General features: G+C 37.5%; 1 protein-coding gene across 2 annotated transcripts in view; it reads left to right on the forward strand.

The window, feature by feature from the left end:
- The window catches only part of LOC137297407 (protein MON2 homolog), an 82,534-nt gene that overhangs the window by 11,958 nt on the left and 48,867 nt on the right, over window positions 1-21,709 (forward strand). For both annotated transcript variants that reach the window (XM_067829411.1, XM_067829412.1), the window contains exons 2-6: window positions 13,215-14,151; window positions 17,100-17,275; window positions 17,441-17,603; window positions 18,343-18,603; window positions 21,039-21,237. In XM_067829411.1, the coding sequence (XP_067685512.1) occupies window positions 14,065-14,151; window positions 17,100-17,275; window positions 17,441-17,603; window positions 18,343-18,603; window positions 21,039-21,237 (886 nt within the window). In that variant the 5' untranslated portion in view covers window positions 13,215-14,064. The remainder of the gene's footprint in view (window positions 1-13,214; window positions 14,152-17,099; window positions 17,276-17,440; window positions 17,604-18,342; window positions 18,604-21,038; window positions 21,238-21,709) is intronic.

Below are 21,709 nucleotides of genomic sequence, written 5' to 3' on the forward strand. Positions count from 1 at the left end.
TCATTTCTGAAAGTCTGCAATATAAATTTTATATGTGTTTCTTGAAAATATTGAATTAAATTCAGTAATTTATAGAAAACAGCGAAGAAGGTCAGTTCAGTTTATTTAAAGTCCAACAATATTAAGCTGTGGGAAAATCACAGATTTAGCATGCATGGAGAAAAATCGATGCATTTGTGCAAATAATTGAAATTGCAGACATTCATGTAGGGGATTTATGAAAATCATTGACACGTTATGACAGAAAGTGTCTGATTTTCTTACTTTGTGTGATGAATCCTGCAACTTTAAGACATTATGCAAATATATTGAGAACTGTCTTAACCTGAAGTGAATCTGTTCCATTATATTTAGTTCCTGATCTCTATGGATGTTTGCTTAAGGACAAAAATCATACTTGAATAGGTGAAAGGTTCTCAACTTGGAGAAGATTTCATCTGCTTCCTTGAGGTGTTTACCAGAATCAGCTTCAGATTGATGCTTTTCTTACAACCTAGAATACATGTAATAGTGATTTACTGAAAGGTTCTGAGATCCTCTAACCGTTACTAGTTACACTTATGGAGATTGTTCAGTCTTGCATGGTTATCTCATACTACTAGAGTCTCATTTGACAGTTATGTTGCAAAATTTATTAGTTTCAATGAGTATTAAACAACTGTCTCTGTGCCATTTTTTGCATGACTTTTATAACTTGTAGTTCAGTTTAAAGGTATGGAAAGTCATTTAATCATGTAATGCATATTTCATGATTCTCACACAAAACATGAAAATAACATAAGATTCATTGAACCATCCTTATCATCATTAAACTGACTTCAGCATTGTCAGGTGACATCAGCTTCATTGAACTGACTCCAATATCATAAACCTGTTCATCTTCATTGAATGGGCTAGCATCATTGAACTGATGTCGGTTCTGTTGAACTGACTCTGGTATCATAGACCTGTTCATCTTCATTGAAAGGGCTAGCCATGTCATTGAACTGATGTCAGTTCTGTTGAACTGACTCCAGTATCATAGACCTGACTTCATCTTCATTGAATGAGCTAGCATCATTGAACTGATGTCGGTTCTGTTGAACTGACTCTGGTATCATAGACCTGTTCATCTTCATTGAAAGGGCTAGCCATGTCATTGAACTGATGTCAGTTCTGTTGAACTGACTCCAGTATCATAGACCTGACTTCATCTTCATTGAATGAGCTAGCATCATTGAACTGATGTCGGTTCTGTTGAACTGACTCCGGTATCATAGACCTGTTCATCTTCATTGAAAGGGCTAGCCATGTCATTGAACTGATGTCAGTTCTGTTGAACTGACTCCAGTATCATAGACCTGACTTCATCTTCATTGAATGAGCTAGCATCATTGAACTGATGTCGGTTCTGTTGAACTGACTCTGGTATCATAGACCTGTTCATCTTCATTGAAAGGGCTAGCCATGTCATTGAACTGATGTCAGTTCTGTTGAACTGACTCTGGTATCATAGACCTGTTCATCTTCATTGAAAGGGCTAGCCATGTCATTGAACTGATGTCAGTTCTGTTGAACTGACTCCAGTATCATAGACCTGTTCATCTTCATTGAAAGGGCTAGCCATGTCTTTGAACTGATGTCAGTTCTGTTGAACTGACTCCGGTATCATAGACCTGTTCATCTTCATTGAAAGGGCTAGCCATGTCATTGAACTGATGTCAGTTCTGTTGAACTGACTCCAGTATCATAGACCTGTTCATCTTCATTGAAAGGGCTAGCCATGTCTTTGAACTGATGTCAGTTCTGTTGAACTGACTCCAGTATCATAGACCTGTTCATCTTCATTGAAAGGGCTAGCCATGTCTTTGAACTGATGTCAGTTCTGTTGAACTGACTCCAGTATCATAGACCTGTGCATCTTCATTGAAAGGGCTAGCCATGTCATTGAACTGATGTCAGTTCTGTTGAACTGACTCCAGTATCATAGACCTGACTTCATCTTCGTTGAATGAGCTAGCATTATTGAACTGATGTCGGTTCTGTTGAACTGACTCTGGTATCATAGACCTGTTCATCTTCATTGAAAGGGCTAGCCATGTCTTTAAACTGATGTCGGTTCTGTTGAACTGACTCCAGTATCATAGACCTGTTCATCTTCGTTGAATGAGCTAGCATCATTGAATTGATGTCAGTTCTGTTGAACTGACTCCGGTATCATAGACCTGTTCATCTTCATTGAAAGGGCTAGCCATGTCTTTAAACTGATGTCGGTTCTGTTGAACTGACTCCAGTATCATAGACCTGTTCATCTTCATTGAAAGGGCTAGCCATGTCTTTGAACTGATGTCGGCTCTGTTGAACTGACTCCGGTATCATAGACCTGTTCATCTTCATTGAAAGGGCTAGCCATGTCTTTGAACTGATGTCGGTTCTGTTGAACTGACTCCAGCATCAGAGAACTATCTTCATCTTCTTAGAACTAACTTCATCTAAAAAGAACTGACTTCTGCACCGTAGAACTGATTGAACTGGCCCTGATTTCTTGAAACAAACTCAAGTATGAGGTTTTACTCAAATTTGAGAAAATACATTTCCCAGAATGAACTGAAATTGATATTAAGATCAGAAATAGTGGACAGTTTGAGTTTTGTGAATATATTGTCAAAGTTGTTTGGGCTTATATATTTCAACAATGCAGTGGGGTTAAAATTTCAGCAATTTCAAATTGTTAAATTTAGTTTAAAAATTTGAGTAGAAAATTAAGTTTGTTGGGGCCTGGTATATCAAATGTGCTTATATGTGGACAAACCGAAGTCTCAGCTTCTTTCACTCCAGGCTTCACTATCAGACAAAGTCACTATCAAGCCATTGCTACTTTCTCCATTTTTAGCTTGTATATTGTGTAGATACGTGACAGAGAGACCAAAACTGGCAGGAGTATAGCAGGTATTTGTGTCTCTCATGCAGTACACATTAATCATGGCTCATGTGTGCCACAAAGACGGACAATTTGTTGGATGTTTCTCATCATTTTCATTCATTGGTCTCAGGTGTCTATTTCTTTGTTATCATCAGGAACCATTGTCTGTGTTGATTGACAAGGTGTAATGGACAATGGTTGACACCAGTCTTGAGTTGTATTTGACTGGGTCTCACAATGGTCCTAACAGGGACATAATGATTCATTATTCTGACTATATCGTAATCACACATAGCTTGAGGAGTAGCTTCACTTTCACAGAAGTCACTTTGGAATTGTTTGGTGTCAAGTTTATGATGCAATGTATGATGGTTACATTTTAACTTTGTTTGAAATTTAATTAATTCATGAAAGCCTAATGATGTCATACTGGTAGCATAAGTATATTTTTATCCCTCCGGGGGAATATTGTTGACGCCTCGTCTGTCTGTCCTTTGGTCCGTCCGTAATCATTTTGTTTCCGGAGCATAACTCAGAAACCGTTCAATATATTTACACCAAACATGATAGTTATAATAATCTCAACCTATAGTTGTGCCTTTTGCTATTTACAGAGTTTTGACATTTATATTTTTTTTTGTTATTCCATGGAACCTTTTGGTGTTAGTGGTGAAGTGTGTTTCGTTTCTGGAGCAGAACTCAAAAACCGTTCAATATATTTCTGCAAAACTTGGTAGAAATATCAGTCAGAATCTAAAGTGGTGCCTTTTGCTATGTACAGGTATTTGGGATTTTTCATTTTCTCGGTTTCCATGGAAACGTTTTGAACTTTGTCTTATAAGTGTTTCGTTTCCGGAGCGCATCTCAAAAACTTTGTAATATCTGTGAGCAAAACTTGGTAGATATGTGTGGCAGACCTCAAAGTGGTGCCTTTCGGTACTTACAGGTTTTTGTGAATTATTATTTTCTCTGTTTCCATAAAAACATTTTGGACTTAGGGTCTAAATGGAGGGATGGGCTTCGTTTCCAGAGCAGAGCTCAAAATATTTTTCTGCAATACTTGTTAGATACATCAGTCAGAACCTAAAGTGATGCCTTTTGCCATGTGCAGCTTTTTGTTATTTATTATTTTCTCTTTTTCAATGGAAACGTTTTGGACTCAGTCTCAAAATGGAGGGATGGACTTCGTTTCCGGAGCACAATCCGAAAATTAGTTGATATCTTTCAACAGATCTTGGCAGATATGTGAGACAGACCTTGAAGTGGTGCCTTTTGCTGTTCACAGATATATGGCATTTATATTTTTCATGATTTCCATGGAAAACGATTCAGACTTAGTCTGAAAAAACATCAAGTAACCTTCAGATGATTTGTCCTTTCAAGTATGTGGGGGCTGGGGGGATATATCATCTTCTGATGACTCTTGTATAAATCAGTCTTTATTGTTCTTTGACATTCTTGTATGTTTTTTAAATTTTGATTTTTTTGTTGTTAATTTTAAAAGTTAATTGATGACTCTCTAATGTTTCTTGTTTTCATTGTTTTCATGTTTATATTTTAAAAAAAAAATTTACTTTAAAAAATATATAGTGCTACCACTTTACATTTTAAATTTGTTAAGCTGAAATTGTCAGAAATAGCAGAAGGATCATGAGAAAGGTTAACATGAAATTATAGAAGAATGTAGCTATTCCTGGTTAGGGACCAGAAAATGAACCTGACCTAAAGAGGTCAACTTTGTAGGTTTTTATGGAGATGCAGTATGGAAAGGGAGACAACTCAGATAACTGAATGAGAGATCAACTTTGTAGGTTTTTATGGAGATGCAGTATGGAAAGGGAGACAACTCAGATAACTGAATGAGAGATCAACTTTGTTGGGTTAATGAAGATTCCAAATGAAATGGGAGACAACTCAGCTGTTTATGAAGTCAACTTTTGTCTTATGGAGATGCAGAACAAAATGGGAGATAACTCTGATAACTGAGTAAGAGATCAACCTTTTAAGGTTTTATGATGATGCAATATGAAATGGGAGACAATTCTGAAAATGCAGAATGAAATGGAAGACAACTGATAACTGAATGAGAGGGTTTAATGAAGATGCAGTATGAAAAGCTTGATAATTCAAATATCTGTTTATGAAATCAACTTTGAAGGGTTTTATGAAGATGCAGTATGAAATGGGACATACCTTATAGTTAACACTGTTTTTGTGGTAAACCTACCTGTAATTTGTCTAGGTTAGACATTGTTATCTTCACACTTATAGAAGTGCTGTATTGATGATAAAAGTAAGATCATTTTGTAGTTAGTGTCAGTATGAAGGAAACAAGATTTGGTTCATTTGCAAGAAAAAGTACCTCTTGATATTTGTTGAAAATACATGCTGAAATAATATTTTTGATTCATCATGAGAAATGGTTCATGTAGTGTATTATCATTCATATCTGTCTCTCTGTTTGTCTACTGTTGCTGTGTAAGAGGCTACAGTTCTGTCAAAACATAACTAGCCGATAACAAAATGCACCTGTTTAAAAGTTCAACACATTGCTGCAGTACAATTCTTCTGCTCATGGTTGTTAACACTTGATATTGACCAGTGATATGGACCAGTGATATTGACCAGTGATATTGACCAGTGATATTGACCAGTGATATTGACCAGTGATATTGACCAGTGATATTGACCAGTGATATTGACCAGTGATATTGACCAGTGATATGGACCAGTGATATTGACCAGTGATATTGACCAGTGATATTGACCAGTGATATGGACCAGTGATATTGACCAGTGATATTGACCAGTGATATTGACTGTTGACATGTGACAAGTGGCATTGAGATGTGATACTGACCATTAAAATGTGAAGAATGTAAAATTGATGAGTGATATTGACTGTTGACATGTGACAAGTGGCACTGAGATGTGATACTGACCATTAAAATGTGAAGAGTGTAAAATTGATGAGTGATATTGACTGTTGACATGTGACAAGTGGCACTGAGATGTGATACTGACCATTAAAATGTGAAGAATGTAAAATTGATGAGTGATATTGACTGTTGACATGTGACAAGTGGCACTGAGATGTGATACTGACCATTAAAATGTGAAGAGTGTAAAATTGATGAGTGATATTGACTGTTGACATGTGACAAGTGGCACTGAGATGTGATACTGACCATTAAAATGTGAAGAATGTAAAATTGATGAGTGATATTGACTATTGAAATGTGAAGAGTGTAAAATTGATGAGTGATATTGACTATTGAAATGTGAAGAGTGTAAAATTGATGAGTGATATTGACTATTGAAATGTGAAGAGTGTAAAATTGATGAGTGATATTGACTATTGAAATGTGAAGAGTGTAAAATTGATGAGTGATATTGACTATTGAAATGTAAAGAGTGTAAAATTGGTGAGTGATATTGACTGTTGAAATGTGAAGAGTGTAAAATTGGTGAGTGATATTGACTATTGAAATGTGAAGAGTGTAAAATTGATGAGTGATATTGACTATTGAAATGTGAAGAGTGTAAAATTGATGAGTGATATTGACTATTGAAATGTAAAGAGTGTAAAATTGGTGAGTGATATTGACTGTTGAAATGTGAAGAGTGTAAAATTGATGTGTGATATTGACCAGTGATATTGAAGTTTGAGGAATGTGAAATTGATGCATGATATTGACTTACTGACTTGGTTTACACGTCATTGTATCCCAATTGCATAGATTGGCATTCATGGTGTTTATCACTGAATTGTCTGTTCTAGACTTTATTATCTACGAGTGAGTGAATGAGTGAGTTTACTTTTTCACCACACTCAGCAATATTCCAGATACATGGCGGCGGTCTGTAAATAATCGAGTCTGGACCAGACAATCCAGTGGTCAAAAGCATGAGCGTCTGTGCAAGTGGGAGCCAATGACATGCACCGTTGAAGTCAGCAAGCCTGACCACCCAATTCCATTAGTCACCTCTTACCACAAGCATAGTCGCCTTTTATGGCAAGCATGGGTTGCTGAAGGCCTTTTCTGCCACGGACCTTCAGGGGTCTAATGACAAGTGATGTCAATTATTGAAATTTGAAGATTGATACTGATGTGTGGTGTTAATGATTGATTCTTCATGTGTAGTATTGACTAATAAAACTGAGAAGTGATGTTGAACAGCTATATTGACAAGTGATGTTAACGTGTGATATCAACTAGTGAAACTGAAGGACGATATTGACGAGTCATAAGAAAGAATCATCTTGATGAAGTATTTTCATGAGTAATATTGAAAAGTGATGTTCATGAGCGATATTGACAACATCGTCATTCTCCCGTGTCAATGTCAGCTCCACTGATTAGTTCTCTGTTACTTGCAAAATTAATTCCAAATTACACACACCTCTCGGCAACAGTCATCAACATGAACAACAGTCGCCATGGAACCTTGATGAAACACCTTTCTGTATTGTCTTTTCAAGGTTATATTGAATTGGGAGGCTGGTTGAGATAATTTAATCCCAGCATTCTGCACGAAAGAGATGACCCATTTGGAACTATTTTGATTATTTCCATCACAGTTTGTTCAACATGAAAATTCTGTTTCTAGATATTTGCCAACATTTCACTAAAATTATATCTCATCCTGCTTCACTCTCTGGCTTGCTGATTCCTAATTTTTGTAACCTGTCACAAGAAACACAAGAAGTTTCTTATGAAGAAGATATTGATTCATTCTTTGTCCTTTCACAACTGTCAGACACCTGAAGGTACTGCAGGATCAGCTTGTTGGATACTTTGTCCTTTCACAACTGTCAGACACCTGAAGGTATTGCAGGATCAGCTTGTCGGATACTTTGTCCTTTCACAACTGTCAGACACCTGAAGGTATTGCAGGATCAGCTTGTCGGATACTTTGTCCTTTCACAACTGTCAGACACCTGAAGGTATTGCAGGATCAGCTTGTCAGATACTTTGTCCTTTCACAACTGTCAGACACCTGAAGGTATTGCAGGATCAGCTTGTCAGATCCGGGTTAGAACTGGTCTTCAGTAACCCATGCTTACTTGGTTGACATGTCATTGTATGAAAATAGCACACACTGATAATCATGATGCTGAGCACATGACTGTCTGGTTCATACCCAATTATTTACAGACCCCACCATTTTGCTGAGTGCTGCATTAAACAGCAAAATATAAAATTTACAAACAAATTAACAAATGTCTCATTGCGATAACAGTTTGAGATATAATACAGCCTGTGCTCATAGCAGGAATGTTTATACTAAATATAAGAATTGTTGTATATTCTTCAACAAAATCAATAAATGTGCATTTGTGGTCTAGTCCGTCATGATTGTCCGAGTTGTTCACAGGCTATATTCCCTTGACCCGTGACGGTCCAGGTAAGAATACTGGGCCCCGTTTCACAAAACTCTCGTAAGGCTAAGGTCTCGTAACTTTTCTCGTAGCCTTTGCACCTCCTATGTTACAGTATGCCAGGTACAGATGCTACGAGAAAAGTTACGAGACCTTAGCCTTACGAGAGCTTTGTGAAATGAGGCCCTGGCCTTCAGTAGCCCATGCCATAACAGGTCATGCTCACTTATTTTGTTCACACATATCGGTTCCCAGTTGTGCTGATCAGTGCTCATGCTGTTGATCACTGGACCAGACTTGATCAATATTTACAAACTGCTGTTAGATTGCTAGAAACGTGCTGAGTGTGGCATAAAACTAAACTTGCTCGCTCACTCACCTTTTTGATAAAAATAATGTGAGTGGTGAATGTTACAGTTGTGCAGTGGGTGGGTCGCCAAGTGGTTTGCACATCATTTTTGGTGTCCCTCACTATGATATTGCTGAACCATTGCCACAAGCAGCATATACCCATTTGATGTGTTCAGTCTTGTGCTGTATCTTACCAACATCCCCCTGCATTATATAATGGGAACGTTGATAAAACTGGCGGAGAAAGAATGCTTCCTGGATATAATATATCAGGTTGTTGCGCTACAGAGCCTATTGCCCTTTTAGAGTTTCTGACCATTAACCAGCCATTCAACATTTTTACCTCCAGTACGGACATTTTAAACGCATTTTCGCAACAGTTCAGTTCTCCTTCAGTGTTAAAACACACAGCAACAAACACTACATGTCCATTATCATGATGTTTGATTTTTGAAAATCCTCTAAAGTTTGCAAAATGATTTTTAAACATTCGATCGCAGTCTGTTTTCATGTCTTCAGTGACATTTTCCAATGGATGCTACAAATTTCATCTGTTTAGACATTAGCAGAGACAAGTTTGTCAATTTCATTATTTCCTCATTCTGTTTTTGTGTTGCTGTGGCAGCTACAAATAATAGTGATTGACGTATCTGGTATGTTAAGATTCAAGTTCATGTGGACAAAACATATTCAACATATCATATTGGGACAAAAATCTGTTGATAATTGTTTTGCCCCTTTCTGAGTATTAAGCTATCAGATTGATTGCTTCTTCTTCAAGTGAAATAACTATTTTCGAAAGTTTCCATGTTGTTTAAATCAATCACAGTTTGTTTTTCTTGAACTTAAAAATACACTTTTGTCATTTTTGAAAATAATCCTGGTCCATTTTTCTCCCAAATGTACATCATCTTAAAATGGATGATTCGTTCTTGCATTTGAATCTTGATTGAAAAGATGTAAAATGTCCTTGACAGTGATCATTTTTTGTAGAAGAAATGTCACAAATTGCATGTCATTTTTAACAAAAGAGGTAAAAGGTGTTTTTAGCTGTTTTGTACAGTATTTCAAACGTGGTCTCAAGGCCGTCACATTAGACAACATTTTGGAACTTCTTCAGAACTGTTTGAGATATTTTTATTGTCATCTATGTAACGACAAGAGATTAAGGCATACTGTGATTGTTGCAGAATGTTTTGCCATCATGAGATTTCCCTCACCACTTTGAAATAATTGTGTTTGATTGAGATACAGGGAGGCATATATAGGTTGATATTTGGCATCAATATTGATGACTTTAATATCTGACCAACAGTGATGATCCCTTTCAGCGACAGATGTAGTCCAAGTTGGTCTTCAGTTGAGGGGAATGGTGTTGCCATGATTGGCTATTGTGAAGTATACATGTCATCTGTGAGCGAGTGAAGAGCTTGGAATGTTGCTATGAAATGACTGTTTGACAGATGCAATATACCCCATTATAACAGTGACATTGTTCAAATGATAGTAATCAAAGAACGTGTTGGTCACTAAACCTATGAATACAAAAGGAAGGCCCATCGCTCGTACTTCATCATCTGTTTCAGCGTGTCAGTGGTGTTTAAAGATGATTTGAGTAGTACTGTCGCAGTGATATCATGGTTGGTGTGGGAGGGAAGCCCTAACTGGCACAGATCTCGGATGTTAAACGCAAGATATGCTCATGACAACCTTAGAAGCATTATCAGCCACAGAGATGAATGATTCCAGTATGAGGCAAATGGCATACATATCACCACGGTTTTATGCCATGCACAAATGAGAATGGAAACAGAAAAAAAAAATTACTGCATGAGGGATACACTATATTATTTTATTCACTGTATTACACAACTGAATATATAACACAACTTCAACACATCTATGACTTTGCTTTCAGAAGTCAATGGGTGGCCAAACATGGTCACCCATATAAGGACTCTCCACACCCTTAACTTAGACCTGAGCACAAGACCACACACCACCACTTTTTCTCAGGAAGTGCATGAAAAAAAGTATCTGCAGAGTAGAGAATGGCAGACACAACAAGCTTGAGGCAGGAATATAGCTTAACTTAAATTCAAAGTTAACTACTCACAAAGCTGGAGTTACCCCCCCTTGGCCAGCTTGCACAAAGCGATCTTATGGCTACAACTATGCTAAGAATATGTTGGAGAATGGGAGTTACAATCATTGTAGCACTAAGATTGCTTTGTTCAAGTGAGCCCTGGTCATAGGTATCTCTATTTGTCGATCCAAATAGGAAACATTTGAGGCTCTTTTGTAGATCATTTCTTATTTCTTTCTCAGGTAGGTAAATCAGGAAAGTAACTGGCTATTTGACCTTGATTGAATGGTTTCTGATCTTCAGGATGTCTTAAGTCAACTCCACAATATTCCTAGGTGTGATTCTGCTATACAAGCAGAAATTCTTACTTAACAGAATTTGATCAAAATTGAGGAGGTTGCACTTGGTGCCTAAAGAAAAATCTTCTTCTTGTACCTGTGTTCTATGTGTTCGTAGATGTTAGACCATTATTTCTCATGTTATTTTGTTAGTAAATTTGTAGGTTTTGTAGAGGTAATGTCAACCTCTGACAATAGAGTTATATGAAGTACATCTTGATTGAATTCAACGCAAAAACTTTTATTTTAATCTAGACCAGTTAGTTCAAAAGCATTTATGCAAACACAATAAAATCTGGACCGATTAGTTCAATAACATTTATATAAACACAATAAAATCGGGACTGATTAGTTCAATAACATTTATGCAAACACAATAAAACCTATAAAAACATGTTCATTTGTAGACTACATGGTGTTTTGATCTTCTGGCGTAATAGTTATTTCATGAAGTATCATCTGTCAGAATCTATTTTAGAGGATATGATAGCTGCCTGGAGATCTGGAGGTTGGCTTTTGGATTTCTGGAACAAAAGAATGGGTGAATGGGTGTGAGATTGTGTATATGGTGTGAGGCAGTTATCACTCACTTATATCAAAAGATGGTAAAGGATGGTTGTTGCCCAGCCTGATAGGAGTCAGTATTCTCTGTGTTCTGGGTGTTGTGTCAAAACAATGAGGTATCTACTTTGGATGGGAATGTAGTACTCTGGTCCAGTCAGAACACATAGACCACAGCACCAACACACATAGGCCCATGCCCACTTACACAACCACAAATACTTGCCCTCAAACACATTAATGTCTACATCTCTCCCTCTCTCTCATATATACTCATACCTAACTACCACACCCACATCCACACCCACACCCACACAAATGTCCACATCCACACCCACACAGATGTCCACATTCATATCCATACACACCCACACCCACACAAATGTCCACATTCATATCCATACACACCCACACCCAAACAAATGTCCACACCCACACCCACACAAATGTCCACATTCATATCCATACACACCCACACCCACACCCACACAAATGTCCACATTCATATCCATACACACCCACACCCACACCCACACCCACACCCACACAAATGTCCACATTCATATCTATACACACCCACACCCACACCCACACCCACACAAATGTCCACATTCATATCCATACACACCCACACCCACACCCACACCCACACAAATGTCCACATTCATATCCATACACACCCACACCCACACCCACACCCACACCCACACCCACACCCACACAAATGTCCACATTCATATCCATACACACCCACACCCACACCCACACCCACACCCACACAAATGTCCACATTCATATCCATACACACCTACACCCACACCCACACCCACACAAATGTCCACATTCATATCCATACACACCCACACCCACACCCACACCCACACCCACACAAATGTCCACATTCATATCCATACACACCCACACCCACACCCACACCCACACCCACACCCACACAAATGTCCACATCTACACTATTACGGTCTAATCTTGACCAACCCCTAGTCCTATTTACAGACACAACCACATCCACATGCATGCACAAACCAAACACTCAGTCACACACCCACACCCACACCCACACCCACACCCACACCCACACCCACACCCACACCCACACCCACACCAAACACTCAGTCACACACCCACACCCACCACAAGACCTTCATGCACACCATCATCCATACATAATGAATAATGATTATTATTTCTTGTGCCTCTTACGTCGAGGGTATAAGTGAGCTTGGCTCAAATTTTTTGACTGGTTTTATTGTGTTTTTAAGTCAAGGAAACTTGGTCTTCTCTTCTTGACAACACCCCCCACCCCCACCCCCACTCTCCTAAAGATGATACAATGCAAACATTTCAAATATCTAGAAATGTGAAAGAACATCGTTGACACATATATTATACCTTCAATTCGAAATGTGACATCTCTGCAAAGGACTTATGTAATACCCGAGCCAACACAAAACAATAACTTTACAAGTGACACAAATTAAAGTGAATGAGAAAACTCAATAAAATAATATTTTGTTACAGAGAAGTGAGGGAAAAAATCAGATAAATCGTCACAAGAATGATATTTCTTTTCAGGCAGTTTTGCAGAAATGATTGCAGGCTCCTCGCAAGTGGTTTGTAAGCTGGCTGTCAAGATGAATGGTATGTTTGACCTTAAAGCTTTCATATGCAGTAGACTTAATCCTAACTACGTAAAACATGACTTTTATAACTACGTAAATGTTTACTTTCATTTAAGACATCCATGCTTTAAGAGAATGTGTATAATGTGTCAGTGTTTCGGTAACAGATTTCATGTTGGCACATGTTTAACTGTTGTGAAAATCAGTATTGTTAATGGCATCTTTGATTTCCCTTATCTGATAATTATCCAAATGCCAAGGGCAGAATCAATGGTCATTGGTATCAGTTCTGAATGCCATGTTTAGATCAGAAGATGATTTGTCAATAAAGGCATCATTGAAGGATTGATTTGAATGTTTTAATCTCTTTTCTCTATTTTTTCAGAACTGGATCTTTGTCAACAATATTGTGTTTCCCAACTACGATCTTCCTTTTGTTACTTGTCAACTTGACTTCTATTTCAGCAACTTACACACACACAAACATACATATCTTCTATTATGCTATATTGTGAGAGATCATACTATTTTGTTGAATGTTTATATTAATGTTTATATGACCAAGTGTATTATGCATGTATATATGTGATGTTTTGTTTGAAAATTTCCTTGAAAATGTAATATTAAAAATGCAAAAAAAATATTCTAAAATATAAATATGGCTTCTGGGTACTTGTTTGAAAGGAAATTTTCAGATGTTATCATGAATGCTTTATTTGATATTTTTATGGCATTTAGTGGTGTATTTGTGTAAAAATGTGTTACACTGTGTTTCATAGGTATGTCAGCATCCATATGCTGGTATGAGGAGTTGGGGGGCAGAGGCTGTTACAGCCTTGGTGAAAGCAGCACTGATGTTCAAATATGACCCCCCTCTGCATGGCAATCTTGTAAGTATATAAACAATTAAATATCATGTCAGTTATAACACCCCCTTACAATACAGCTGCCTGATCTGGTTGTAAGAGCTGACCAAGTGGATTGGATTGTCAAGTTGTATGACTTGATAGGTAGAGTGTCATCGTATCCCAATGTATGGATTGTTGCTTACAGTATCAATCATTTTATTGTTTTACGCAGAGTTCCTTATTTACCTGTAGCTGAAAATTGCCTTATCCTTAAACAACACTTGGACTGGATAAGTCACAAAACCCCACAGCATAAGCTTTAGCAAAACATGAACTACATGTGTGTTTCCAAGTTTAATTATAAGATGTATAAATAAATTGTATTTGTCATTATCATGCATTAAATGGTTTTCAACTTATGTATAGCAATAAATATTCTCGTTTGAGAGATTTGTTTCCTTGAATACAATTTTTCGGTTCAGTAAAATCTCTGTGCTCCCTGTATCTGGAATTTTAAAAAGATACACATCATTTTCATTGTTTATGTACAGAGAAGGCAATGTTAGATTTATCTTGCAGAATTTCATCCACATGGTCAAAGGGAGATAACTATGTAGATCTAATTATTTCCTTAAAAGCTTTTCAGCTTGTGATTTATCTAAGTCCATTATCACAATTTTTATGCACATACTGATAATAGTAATATGTGCCTTGTATAATTTCACTAAGTATGAAAATATTCGCAGAGAAATGTTGTTTCTTAGAAGCTTTCGAAAAGCTTTAGAAGCCGCAGTAAAATCCTGCATTTGTGTATTTGAAATACACGAACAGAAAATGGCACTGAATTTTGAAAATAGAATTATCAACCAGTTTTTGAGCATAAGGAATTGTACAAATCGCATCCTGTAACTTAAGGGTTGCAGATAAAGAGTAAAAAAGTCCTGTACTGAGTGTTAAACTGACTATAGCCTCTGTATAACATTTTGAGTGTCATTTAGCAATTTGTGTAATTAGAAAGGAGATAGTTCTATGGATATGCAAGAACAGATGCTGGATCATGGGGGAATCTTTCAGATCAATCAATGAGTGAGTGAGTGAGTTAGTTTCACACCATTTTTGGCATTATTCCAGCATTATCATGGTGGGGGATACAAGTAATGGGCTTCACGCATTGTACCCATATTTCTAATTGAACATGGGTCTTTGGCATAATTAGCCAGTGCCTTATTATCTCCCCGACATGTAATGCAGGGGGATATAATCCACACCTCGTCTGTCTGTCCATTCTTTCATCTCTCCGTAATCATTTTGTTTCCGGAGTATAACTCAGAAACCGTTTAATATTTTTAGACCAAACTTGATAGATATAATAATCTCACCCTATAGTTGTGCCTCTTGCTATTTACAATGTTTTGGCATTTTTATTTTTGTTTTGTTTTTCCATGGAACATTTTAGTGTTAGTCTAATGGTAGGGTGGGCTTCGTTTCTGGAGCAGAACTCAAAAACTGTTCAATATATTTCTGCAAAACTTGCTAGATATATCAATCTGAACCAAAAGTGGTGCCTTTTGCTATGTACAGATTTTTTTTATTTATCATTTTCTCGGTTTCCATGGAAACATTTCAGACTTGGAATGGAGGGATGGGCTTCATTTCTGGAGCATAGCACAAGAACTTCGAAATATCTTTCTGCAAAACTTAGCATATATTTAGGGGAGACCCCAAAGTGGTGCCTTTTGCTATTTACAGATTTTTGTGATTTATCATTATCCCAGTTTCCATGGAAACGATTCTGACTTAAGCCTTAAAATGGAGGGAAGGGCTTCATTTCCAGAGCACAACTAGAAAACTATTCAATATCTTACAGCAAAACTTGGCAGATTTTTTAAACAGACCACAAAGTGGTGCCTTTTGCTATTTACAACGTTTTGGCAAGTATCTCACATATATAAACACAAGTCAATTCGATGCATGTTGTTTTGTTTCGATTTAGTGAAAATGTTCAGCTAGATAAATGCGTTATCACATCGTGTCGAGGGAAATATGGGGTTTTATCAGTCCCTCGTAAGGTTGTATTCAACCTTACTCGAGACCGATAAAACCCTGTATTTCCCTTGACACGATGTGATAACGCATTTATCTAGCTGAACTGCACGTTGCCAAAGGCTTGTCAATGCACGCTTTTCTCACTTTGCATCGTCACTGAGGCGTAGCGGGGTGATATGACTTTCGTAGAGGGATTACACGACTTTTATACTCCTGCTTGTGGATCGTGATGGATGTACATGGTATTTTATCAGAGTCACGTGGACCAATCAAAACTCGACATTCCTACGAGGCTAGATAATCAACGATATGACAGCTGTTAAGCAACAGTCAGTAAATAAGCTAGACCATACAGTAAAGGGGCAGTTATCTAGAGCAGTTGTGGGTATGTGGGTACCTGGATTACCTGATATTTAAGATTAGAGAAACTGTTTTACAGCCTCTGCTTTGCTACCTGTGAGCACAAGTGATGGTATAAAAATGTATCCTTATATTGATGAACAAGGATGAAATACAGCTCTTGTGTCTGAAAGAAATGGGAAATGTGGTTATTCTTTTCATCCCTTCATGTTTCAGTTATTTGACAAAATAGCTTCAAATATGGACATCTACATTATTATGATAACATTTCTGAACATTTTAAAGTTTTATTTCATCTCCCTTTGACAATAAATGTTCTAGTGAAAAGACACAGATGTCTTGTTGCTTTGGTTGAATATGTTTATTAACATGTGAACTTTGGCATGTATATAAACTTTGTATCCCTGATAGTAGCCCAGATTGATGTCACTCCCCGTTGCATCCTAGGTTTATTTATTTCATGGCTACTAATGAGACAAAATGATAGTGTTAGGCATCTCAGTTAAAGCAGTAGATCAGTGCCCCTATAAAGCCAAACTCACTTTGTGAAATATCTGTGAAACTAACAATTTCTGGTTTTGCAGAAGCTGCAGTCTACCATCATGGCGCCGCTTCAGGAGTTGTCCGCCATCAACCAGGGCGACGTGAGACAGAAACAGCTAGAGTGTGTCCATCAGATCCTTCACAACAATGGCGACACCCTGTCCCACGGCTGGCCTCTCATCCTGGGTGTCATTGGAGCCGTCAACAACCAGCAGGGGTAGGTAAAGGGTTGTGTACTCCATGCAGCAACCATGTAGCAGTAATGTTGTAATCAGGGTTGTGCCTACCAGAAAGTATTACTTTTATATACCCAGTTTATGTGTTAAGTCCTTTTTCTATATATTATGACACAGTCAAAAACTGTTTTCATCATTGTTTTCAGGGAGAAACTAGTTCAGATGGCATTCCAATCCCTCCAACTCGTGGTGACGGACTTCCTACCCATAATCCCCAGCATCTATCTGCAGGTGTGTGTGGACGTCGCCGCCAAGTTCGGTCTGCAGAACCAGGAACTCAATGTCAGTCTCACCGCCATCGGGCTGCTGGTATGTGGATTTTGAAGTTCCCAATATTTTAGGTTCACTGGATTGTCTGGTACTAATGTGATTACTTCCACACTGCCACCATATAGCTCAAATATTGTGGAGTCTGGCATTAAACAACAAACAGACAAAATTGTATAACATTTGCATAGATTGATGCTCATGCCATTGATCTCGTGATAGTGTGGTTGTGGCTTGAACATGTACAGACCCTCAGTATAATGGTAAAATATTGCTGAATATGGCAATAAACAACAAACAAACATAATTACTAGAGGGGACTATTGAGGGGCACGCAACTAATGCAATAGCGATAGTGTATTGCAATATACTATTGTGACAGGGATAGTGTATTGCTATCAACTATTACAATAGTTTTTACTCTTTTAGTTGTCTCAATTGTAATCATTTCTCAAATGAATGTATAGTTTATATGAAATAAAAACAAGTTGAAATAGTTTTGGGCTCTTTTAATACCTGACAAACTCTTGAAACCCAGATCAATTTACCAGTTAAAACATAAGCTCAATAAAGATGGAGGCCTGCACCTTAACATCCTGTATATTGTGCTGGGTGTCGGATGTCAATAAGCAAACTATCAATAGTCACACGTACTATAAATGCATCAATAGTTTTTTTGTTTCTTCCATTATTAAATTCCTTTTGGAAACTCAACAATTTGATAGGTTAATGCATCATTTCAGCTCAAATATTTACTGCCATCTTCCTCCCTCCCTTGCAGTGGAACATCTCTGACTTCTTCTACCAGAACCGACAGCGAATCAAGCAGGAACTGGACGAGAACCTGTCCGAGTCTGAACGCAACAAGCTCGGGATGCTGCCATTTGATGCCCTGTGGATGTGCTTGTTCTCCAAGCTTGGCGACCTGTGTGTGGACCCACGACCAGCAGTACGCAAGAGTGCTGGCCAGACGCTTTTCTCGACAATCTCAGCCCATGGTGCCTTACTTCAGCAAGAGACATGGAAGAAAGTTTTGTGGCAGGTGGGCTTCATAGAAGAGAGGGAATAAAAATAGTTTGTACATTTCGAAATGTTGAATTGTTGAATTCAACATAAGAATTTATAGCACCAGCATTGTCTTTCCGTAAAATAAAACATTAATGTTTAGCTCACACTTACACACTCATAGCTGGTTATTTTATTCTAAAGGTTGTCAAAGCCTGTGGTGTATGTAGCAGAAGTGCTCATAAAATCTCAGCAAGTCTACCTCCTTCAAAAGTTTATACCAAAGCATTGCACTGAAATAGCACTACAACAAAATGCCCCTTCAGCTCATTGGTAAAGGGTGGCACAAAAGGCTTCAGTTATTGGCTGTTTCCTCTTTGCTCTGATACATTTGTAGGACTGTCCATACCTGTGCATACTCTAGGGATTTACCAAAGTTGAAAATTCTATTACTTTAGTAAATAGTAGATTGTGACTGGTTAATTAAAGTTATTAAGAGGTATGTTATCACGTAAAATATCTCTGATTTTCCCAGTATGTTCATCTCATGTTCAAGGCTGACATGTGTACCTGATAATGTGTAACTGTTTAGAGTAGCATATCACCAGACCTATGCAAGTTATATCTGGGCAGCGGTTCTCATAGAAACTGTTGAAAATACCTGAGTTTGGACAGCAGTACATATTAAAAATATTGAGAAATAGTTTTATTGATCACAAGTGTGGACAGTCAGAAATGGGACAATGTATATATTTCACAGATGATTGTGTTGGAGGATATTGTGCAGTGCAGAATATGCATTGTCTGTTCTCAGTCTTTGCCCATGCATATAGTACACAGATACAACTGTTAAAATACAAGGTGGTTTAGGTTTATGCAAGTCATAGAGGCTTGATTTGCACGTTATTTTTATGAAAACATTGCTCATAGAACATGGTTTTAAGGGAAAAATTATTTTTTCAAATGACAGCTATTTTTTGCAACAAAACAGCATAACTGAAATATATATATATTTTTATAAAGTTTCTGTTGCTGTCAGTGTCTTGTGTTCCTGTCTTAAAACACACTTGCATATATTTCTGCTGACCTGGTGCATTAGTTATGTTATTAAGATTTTTATTTATTTTTATTTATGTTTAGGTTCAGCTTTTCTTTACGATCATATATTTAGCACTTCAGTTTAGAACCTACCTAAAATAAAGTATAGTCTATAAAACAGAAAGTGATTGTTATCATGCTGCAAGATGGCACTGTTGTATTCAAATTAAAAAGATTTATGTTATTTTGGAAATGAATCACTCGTATAATCTTTGCAACATTACATTATGTTTAAATTCAAATGCATGGTTAAAGCAATTTCTGCATCACTCTTCTGCAGTTGGAAGAGAGGTCTAACAGAATGATACTGTCAGGCTCACTGACTTGGCATGGTCTATCCCCGTTGTGTGAATCAGTACATGTGATGTTAATTACTGAATATTTTTGTCCCTGCCATCATATAGCTGTAATATTGCTGAGTCGGACTTTAAACGACCAACAAACGGCAAGGTAACTGAGGCACCTAAAGCTCAATGATCCGTTGTGCATTGTAGCATTCTTTAGGCCAGAAACTGTGGTATTTCAGAATTACATTTTTTCTTGTGGTTAAAGCACCAGGACACATGAGTGGTTTAATGTTATAACATTTTAGGGTGAAAGTGAGCTTTATTACATGGTGGTAGGGTGAACTGTATTTCTTTTCTTGGATGCCAAATTTAATACATTTTAAGGATAATTTCGATTACTCTAAGGTAGAAAACAAATGATGATGTTAAGAAACCTGGGATAGGGCTAACTGACACACTGTTCTTCTGAGGTAATGCGAAAAGTGCACATTATCATCTGAAAAAGTACTGTCAGCATGTTTGATCTTTCACTAAACCATACTAGAATGGGTATCAATCTAGATTTGTCCTAATCAAGCTTCCTTGCTAGTTGGCGGTTTTGGGGTAGCCAAGTGGTTGAAGTGTTAGCTTGTCACGCCACAGACCCGGGATAAAACCACATTCACTCACTCACTTCACTTGCTCCATATTTGTCAACACCATAGCCAGGGTCATGAGTTTCACAAACATGGTATACATCAAAATAAGATTTGTTTGCTTCGGAAGTCCAGTCCACAAAATACTGTGGGTAAAATTGTATAAGGGCTATTCTGATGAAGAATAATCAGGTCAACAGTCTTGGTTTACTTACATGTTATTGTGATAAAGATGACCTGCTCACTGTCTGCTCCAGCCAGGAAACTAAGAATAACAGGTGTTGTGACCACATGGTTCCAGTTTTATTCTTGGTTTCTTGGCTTGATAAGAGAGTATGCAGATGCAACGGGGCTAATGTCACCTTGCTAGAAGAAAGAATCAAATACTTTTAAATATAAAGAATCAATTACAAATTATGTTGATATTCACGATGATGTTCTTGATGTTGCAGGTGCTGTTTCCCCTGCTGGAGAGAGTACAGAAGTTCTCCAGCAGTGCGTCAACTATAAAGGATGAGTTGTCAACTGGCAATATCCTCATCCACCATTCCCGCGACACTGCAGAGAAGCAGTGGGCAGAGACGCGCGTCCTTACTCTTGCTGGAGTAGCCAGGACCTTCAACTCCAAGAGGAAAATATTACAACAGCTTGGTAAGAACATAGTTATACTGGGACATTGTTTGATGTCTTATGCGATAATCAGAATTATTACTGTCATGACACAGCGACTTAATGGGCCATCAGTGACTGATGTTAAGAACAGGATGATTTGTATGTGATAACAGACATTCATCTAGTCAGATAACTCGATTCATCTTGTCCTGGTATTGGGATGTTTGATATGTTTTCAAATGGTCTGAGGTATCTGTTGGATAAATGCTTTACTGTACATAAAATCAGGATTCCTAATGCAGGGTCCTTTTGTACAAAACAGTCTTAATGCTAAGAGTTTTGTATGTTTATGTTAAAGTATGCGAGTAATGATCATTTAAGTTAGAAGGTAGCTTTGGTAATGCAATGGTAAACCTTTATACACCGGACAAAATAAGTTAGGGTTATTGGAATTTACATGATATTTTATCAGTATGTCAATAAATAAATGCATCATTATTCATAATTTCAA

This window comes from Haliotis asinina, chromosome 9 (genome assembly GCF_037392515.1).
Source record: "Haliotis asinina isolate JCU_RB_2024 chromosome 9, JCU_Hal_asi_v2, whole genome shotgun sequence".
NCBI classification, from domain to species: Eukaryota; Metazoa; Mollusca; class Gastropoda; order Lepetellida; family Haliotidae; genus Haliotis; species Haliotis asinina.